Source organism: Cervus elaphus, chromosome 28 (assembly GCF_910594005.1).
Source record: "Cervus elaphus chromosome 28, mCerEla1.1, whole genome shotgun sequence".
NCBI lineage: Eukaryota > Metazoa > Chordata > Mammalia > Artiodactyla > Cervidae > Cervus > Cervus elaphus.
In genome coordinates this window covers 38,692,130-38,699,931 of record NC_057842.1, presented here as the reverse complement: position 1 = coordinate 38,699,931, position 7,802 = coordinate 38,692,130, and the positions used below count along the sequence as shown (strand labels likewise).

General features: G+C 47.0%; 1 protein-coding gene across 1 annotated transcript; it reads left to right on the top strand.

Moving 5' to 3' along the window:
- The first annotated feature begins 1,572 nt into the window (after positions 1 to 1,572).
- On the top strand, positions 1,573 to 5,984 carry MARCKS (myristoylated alanine rich protein kinase C substrate). Its single transcript, XM_043889887.1, has 2 exons — positions 1,573 to 2,098; positions 3,888 to 5,984. Exons 1-2 carry the CDS (start codon positions 1,997 to 1,999, stop codon positions 4,785 to 4,787), a joined length of 1,002 nt encoding a protein of 333 aa, XP_043745822.1. The 5' UTR covers positions 1,573 to 1,996; the 3' UTR covers positions 4,788 to 5,984.
- The last annotated feature ends 1,818 nt before the right edge of the window (positions 5,985 to 7,802 follow it).

The following is a 7,802-nucleotide window of genomic DNA, read 5'->3' as shown; positions in this document are numbered from 1 at the left end:
TGCAACTTGGTGACTTTCAAAGCAATACTTGAACAAAGAGTTATTGGCTTGAACCAACCGTCTTTTTCACTCTAGAGTGTGACCCATTTCCCTACAATGAGCAGAAAAATAAAACTGTTTGAGAATTCAGAGCCAGCACCAGGAGAAATGAACCATTCTTTCGACTGCTTCTCACCTCCATAAACGAAAGATCATTCTTTTCAGGATCACTAAATGTAAACGAAAAAAGGTAGTCTGATTTGGACACGAGTGAAAACTTTGGGAGCAAAAATGTAGGTGGTAGGAGAATGCTTTAAGAATATGTATAAGTGTATGTATCCTTGATTTTTGCCCCTACCTTCTCCCCCTCCATTATTTAAATTAGCGCGCTGTCTTTCACGCACAAGTAGCGTCTGGTATTTCTGCGACAAGAGGTGCAGTTGGAGATACCCTGGGTTTCCTTATAGAAGCTTTTTCTCTAACCCAAGTTAGGCTTGGAGCGTTCAGGGATCTTCTTGCTATTTCTCAATATGTAATTTCTCCTTAGAAATTGTAATAATCAATCCAGTTGTTCAGAATTTCATTGCTGCTGCCTCCCTTCCTTCTAGGAGCCCACTCGCTTGCTTGCACATTCACACACGTTCAGAAAGAGTCCATCTGATCCTGGCAGTAGACTGAAAAAGATTCATAGCGACGCGAATCTCATCCCAACTGTAAATATGGATTCGCACACTCTAGACTGTGTCTCATTTCACCGTAGAGGAAAACCGTCATTTCATACAGTGATAAAATGCAAGCCTTTTCGACCTTTTGTTCATGATTCTCACTTTATATTGGTGTGTGTGTGTGTTGGGGGGGGGGGATCACTAATAGGGGTTGGGGGAGGGGCGAGGGTTGTTGAGCGCAGAGGCCAATCTCGAAATATTTTATTTCATGTCAGTGTGGGATAGAGAAGGGAGTGTGGCTTCGTCTGCTTGCTGGTTTTGCATTTTCCACATCTGGCCTACAGACCTAATTCTAACTCGCGATCTCTTTTGATGAAATTCGATCTTCTTGGTTTAAATACCTTTCGATTTGGGGCGATTTCACATTTGCAACAGTTGGAAGAACAAACCCTGTGCAAGATCTGTGAAACCTATATAGAATAGACACAGAAAACATGCTGCACCCAAATCTCAACCATTGTCTTAAAAACTTGCGTACATACACACACATACACATAAACACACGGAAAGATGGGGGAGGGGAGGGAGTGGAAGGAGACAGACAGGGTTATAGACCGACTACAGCCAAAGCGAGTCAAGTTAACGCTTTCTCCGCCCTCATCCACAAGTACCCTCCCCCCGCGTTAATTAATTACAAACAAAGCAAGCCAATCCAGTACTGCATTATTATTTTCAAGCAGAGGGAGGCGAAAGGCATGTATTTTTTAATTGATTTATTTATTTGGAGGACATTAATTCTCGGTCTGAGGCGATTTTCAAACCGTTTGCAAAGCGCGGCTCCATTGTTCGCCGGGCGCGCAGGCCCCGCCCCCTGCTTTGTGTGCGGCGCGCGGATTGGCCGGCGAGCGCGGGGGCCGCGTCAGCGCCCGCGAGCCCATTCATCTGTGCACTTGGGCGTTGGACCCCGCATCTTATTAGCAACCAGGGAGATTTCTCCATTTTCCTCTTGTCTACAGTGCGGCTACAAATCTGGGATTTTTTTATTACTTCTTTTTTTTAAAAAACTACACTTGGGCTCCTTTTTTTGTGCTCGACTTTTCCACCCTTTTCCCCTCCCTCCTGCGCTGCTGCTTTTTGATCTCTACGACTAAAATTTTTTTATCCGGCGTGTATTTAATCGGTTCTGTTCTGTCCTCTTCACCACCCCCACTCCCCCCTCCCTCCGGTGTGTGTGCTGCTGCTGCCGCCGCTGCTGCTGCCGCTGCTGCTGCCGCTTGCCCCGTCGTTACACCAACCCGAAGCTCTTTGTTCCCCCCTTGGATCTGTTGAGTTTCTTTGTTGAAGAAGCCAGCATGGGTGCCCAGTTCTCCAAGACCGCGGCGAAGGGAGAAGCCACCACGGAGAGGCCCGGGGAGGCGGCTGTGGCCTCGTCGCCTTCTAAAGCGAATGGGCAGGTAAATTCTACCTGTGGTTCTGGTCGTTTATTTGGTGTCTTTCTCTAGTCCCGGCGCTTCCCCTTCCCTCCTTGGTCATGCCCGAGGCGCATTCGGCGGAGAGAAGCGTGGCCAGATTCCAGCCCGAAAGTTGAATGGAAAGCGATAGCCAAATTGTCAATTTCTCATAGGTGGGGTCTCCCCTGACTCCCAAAGTAATGGTTCCCAGAGAATCCTGGCGAATTCTTGTGTAGACGGGAGGAAAGAAGTGATAAATCGTTTAAAATGGCGTGTTTGGAGCTTGGCAGAACCTTACTAGCTAGGTGCTACCCCACACCCCCACCCCCAACCAGGTTGCATTTGTGCTTGGTGGGCACAAAGGTGTTTGGGTGGCTCTCGTGTTTGTTGTCGAGACTGGGTCGCCTTCAGGATTTCTGAACTGGTGTGATTGTGTTGCGGGGGTGGGGGGGAGCGCAGTAGGGATGGCGGTGAAGAAAGGCTGAGGAGGGAAGGAGAGCTGTCTTATTGTATACCGAGGTGGCGTGACCTGGGTTCTTGGAAAGGTTGCTGGCTGGCTGGAGGTGGGCAGGTTTCACTACCTTTCGATGGGCTTTTCTCACTGTTCTAAGTCTTTATTCGTAGTTGTCTGTGGAATTACACACCCATCTGACTTTTAAATGGTCTCCCTAGGGTGGGAAGACTGTGGGTCCTTGAAGAACCTGTCCAGATGGTCAACAGGAGGCAGTTCGTGTGTTTCAGTCGAGATTGTTGGTGTGCGTGGCGCCTGGACCACTGCGGGGGCTGCCCCGGCGCTGCCCGAACCCAGGCAGATGGCCACAGTTGGGTGGGCGCGAGAGGTCGGCCAAGGGTGGCTGCTTCACAAACACCGGGCAACCACCACGCCTCTTTTCCTAGAGCAGAGGCCGTGTTGCTTCGCCTGCCCTAACCTAATAGGAAAGGCAGGCTCTGCCAAGAGGCTTTGAACCCGTTAAAAATGCAAAATAAGCCGCCGGGGCGCGCCCGGGCTTCGCAGAATCATAGGCAAAGGTGGGCGTGGAAGCAGAGACAAGACCTCTGAAATAATGGTTTTCCCCCTGTCTCGTTGGTTTTATGCCGACCAGGATGCCACCTGAGCTTTGTTTGCGGACTCTGGGCTGCGCTATCCGGGCTCGGGGGCGCCTCGGCCAGCGGGCAGGGCCCGTCCGGGCAGGGCGGGGTGGCCCGGCGGCCCCGCCCCTCCGCGCCTGCCTGCGCCAAGCTCGGCTGGTGGAGGCGCAGCGCCCCCTGCCGACCCAGGTCTTTGGGCGTAGAGCCTTTGCGCGCGCAGTCCAGGCGCTTCGGGCTGGAACGCTGGGATCCCCCCTGGGAGTTCTTGGTGTTTTCAAGAGGCCTTTATTAGGGAGAAAGGGGAACGTGTAACCTAGGCACAGATCACTGGCTCTGGTTCTGTGTCTCCTTCCAACGGGCGTTTGGTGTATCATTTATTACATGACTCTTATCCTAAAGCCCGTGAGGCGAAGGTTGGAATGGGTTACCCTTTGCTTTCCACGTTCAGACTCGGCCCTCTTAAGGCCTCGGAATTTGTTGCTTGGTCGAGGCCCCCGCAGTGCCTTTAGGCACCCCAAACACCACTGCCCTCAGGTCTTCGAGGAACTCTCGTCTGGGCATCCAACCCCGCCTCCCCACAAGGGAGAGGATCCGCAAAACCTGAGGGGCCCGGAGGGACGGTGGACCCTCCCGGTCCAGAAGTGGGGGCGGGGATGACAGGCTCGGGCCCCCTCAGTGACCTCCCGCTTTCTCTGCCCCACAGGAAAATGGCCACGTGAAGGTAAACGGCGACGCTTCTCCCGCGGCCGCCGAGCCAGGCGCCAAGGAGGAGCTGCAGGCCAACGGCAGCGCCCCGGCTGCCGACAAGGAGGAGCCCGCGGCCGCCGGGAGCGGGGCGGCGTCGCCCGCCGCGGCCGAGAAGGATGAGCCGGCCGCTGCTGCCCCCGACGCCGGGGCCAGCCCCGCGGAGAAGGAAGCCCCCGTGGAGGGCGAGGCCGCCGAGCCCGGCTCACCCACGGCCGCCGAGGGGGAGGCCGCCTCTGCCGCCTCCTCGACGTCTTCGCCGAAGGCTGAGGACGGGGCCACGCCCTCGCCCAGCAACGAGACCCCGAAAAAAAAAAAGAAGCGCTTTTCCTTCAAAAAGTCTTTCAAGCTGAGCGGCTTCTCCTTCAAGAAGAACAAGAAGGAGGCAGGAGAGGGCGGTGAGGCCGAAGGGGCCGCCGGCGCCTCCGCCGAAGGCGGCAAGGACGAGGCCTCTGGGGGCGCCGCTGCGGCCGCCGGCGAGGCGGGTGCGGCCCCCGGGGAGCCGGCAGCGGCGCCGGGCGAGGAGGCGGCCGCGGGCGAGGAGGGGGCGGCGGGGGGCGACCCGCAGGAGGCCAAGCCCGAGGAGGCTGCCGTCGCGCCCGAGAAGCCGCCCGCCAGCGAGGAGGCGAAGGCAGTCGAGGAGCCCAGCAAGGCCGAGGAGAAGGCAGAAGAGGCCGGGGCCAGCGCGGCCGGCTGCGAGGCGCCCTCGGCCGCCGGGCCCGGCGTGCCCCCAGAGCAGGAGGCGGCCCCCGCGGAGGAGGCGGCGGCCGCCCCGGCGTCGTCAGCCTGCGCAGCCCCCTCACAGGAGGCCCAGCCCGAGTGCAGTCCAGAAGCGCCCCCAGCGGAGGCAGCCGAGTAAAAGGGCAAGATTTTTTGAGATAATCGAAGAACTTTTCTCCCCCCGGTTTGTTTGTTGGAGTGGTGCCAGGTACTGGTTTTGGAGAACTTGTCTACAACCAGGGATTGATTTTAAAGATGTCTTTTTTTATTTTACTTTTTTTTAAACAACAAATTTTGTTTTTAACCCACTCCCCACAGATCCCATCTCAGATCATTCTGTTACCACCATTCCAACAGGTCGAGGAGAGCTTAAATACCTTCCTCTGCCTTGTCTCTTTTATTTTTATTTTTTGCATCAGTATTAATGTTTTTTGCATACTTTGCATCTTTATTCAAAATTGTAAACTTTCTTTGTCAATCTATGGACATGCCCATATATGAAGGAGATGGGTGGGTCAAAAAGGGATATCAGATGAAGTGATAGGGTCCACCATGGAGAAATTTAAGTGGTGCATAGCATTGCCAAGATAATGTACCACTAGAAATGATAGTGTAAAGGCTTAGTCTTTTTTTTTTTTTTAAGAAAAGTTATTACGATGTATTTTGTGAGGCAGGTTTACAACACTACAAGTCTTGACTAAGAAGGAAAGAAAAAAAAAAAACACCGATACCCAGATTTTTAAAAAGATCATAGTCTTAGGAGTTCATTTAAACCATAGGAACTTTTCACTTATCTCATGTTAGCTGTACCAGTCAGTGATTAAGTAGAACTACAAGTTGTATAGGCTTTATTGTTTATTGCTGGTTTATGACCTTAATAAAGTGTAATTATGTATTACCAGCAGGGTGTTTTTAACTGTGACTATTGTATAAAAACAAATCTTGATATCCAGAAGCACATGAAGTTTGCAACTTTCCACCCTGCCCATTTTTGTAAAACTGCAGTCATCTTGGACCTTTTAAACACAAATTTTAAACTCAACCAAGCTGTGATAAGTGGAATGGTTACTGTTTATACTGTGGTATGTTTTTGATTACAGCAGACAATGCTTTCTTTTCCAGTCGTCTTTGAGAATAAGGAAAAAATCTTCAGATGCAATGGTTTTGTGTAGCATCTTGTCTATCATGTTTTGTAAATACTGGAGAAGCTTTGACCAATTTGACTTAGAGATGGAATGTAACTTTGCTTACAAAAATTGCTATTAAACTCCTGCTTAAGGTGTTCTAATTTTCTGTGAGCACACTAAAAGCGAAAAATAAATGTGAATAAAATGTACAAATTTGTTGTGTTTCTTTATGTTCTGATAAAATACTGAGACTTTGAGGTCCTGGTTTCATTTTGAAAAAGATCTTGCATGCCATCAAGAGTAAATTTTCTTGTGGTTTTTAATCTGAAGTTTTTCAAACTTGGAAATTTATAATCATTAGTATCAGATTCCGTACAGGAATATCTTACAACATTCCATGTTAAATCTGTTAACATTTATCTGCATTTAGTTTTCTTTAAAAATTGAAGTTATTTTTATTGTAGTTATATATAACATGTCAGGATGAATCATTTAAAACAAAAGTGGTATGAACTGAAGACTATTTAAATGTCTTATGTGAAAATGTCATAAAACTACATTTTTTTTGTCATGCAGATCCCAAAACAAATTTATACTGAGAATATATTCAATTCAAACTGGAGGTGGGTCATGAGAAGTGACTGGAAGTGTTTTAAAAACTGATGGTGTATTACCTGCCAATGTAATTGCTTAGTGCTTGGCTAATTTCCAAGTTATAGCTTAGAGTATGCATTATACTTTAGGAGAACAAGCTTAATGTAAAGAAGTAATGGTGATGAATGGACGATACTGTTGGTTTATGGGCCTTTGTACTTGCCTCAGTTCAATAGTTGCAAGCATTTTTTTTTTTTTTAATGAAAATAGTGTGTTAGTATCTTGTTATTCAAAGGAAAAGATAGAGAATAAAATTTCTTTGTATAGTAATAATTTACTAGTTAACCTTCTTTGCTCTTTACCACCCCATAACTGGATTTATTTTCTTCACTGTACCTTAAACAACTGAATTTTAAGATAAATATGGGTATCAAATATTACTTCACTAAATGCAAAGAAAAGCATTTATGCATACCTGCTTTGCTGTTTTTGAGCAGTGTGCCTTGTAGGGTGAACCACATTGGTAATAACTGAATGCCAAATCTTAAACTTATTAGAAAAATAACAAATTAGTTTCTGATATGTGCTTTTAATTGGCATAGGGGATTATAAGTAATAGTTCATGACCTCTTTACCAACACCCTCCCCACTAATAAAATCAAATAACACTTGGAAGAGTGTGTACTTTCAGTTGGGGTTCCTTGATCTTGGAGGATGTTTAAAAGTTAAAAGTCAAATATGGTAACCAAAGGACTGCTTTATGGGGTCTTCTACCTTACCAACTTTTCCTCAAATACCTACTTGGACAAGTACAGCACTTGGTATGCGGTAGGACTCAGAAAAAAATGGATTTTAAAAAGTAACCCTGAGTAGTCAAAAATATGTAGCCAACTATATTGCTAGGTCTGTTTTTTTTTAACAGCTGGAGTTTAATAAGATGCTTACTTTGATTTTAATCATTGCCTAAAACACTTTGGGTGGTATCAATGGAGTGGTGGATTTTCCACCAAATGATTAAGTGAAATTTGACATATATCTTTTCATCCAAAGTTTTGTACATCACATTGTTTTCTAATGGAGAAATGTTAATATGGCTTTTTGTATTACTAAAATAGCTTTGAGATTAAGGAAAAATAAATAACTCTTGTACAGTTCAGTATTGTCTATTAAATCTGTATTGGCAGTGTGTATAATGGCATTTGCTATGGTTATAAAATAATTCCTCTGGATTATAATAATTATTTGATCCAATTCCTATTGCTTGTAAAATAAAGTTTTAACAGTTGATATAATCAAGCTTGCTAAAATAGGATTTTTTACAGACTTAACTATAAAATGCAAGTTTTAGAGAAAAATTTTACATCTTAAGTGTTGATGGTAAGTATAACTTATTCAGTTTAAGGAATTTAGAAGGTATGCTTGACATCATACTT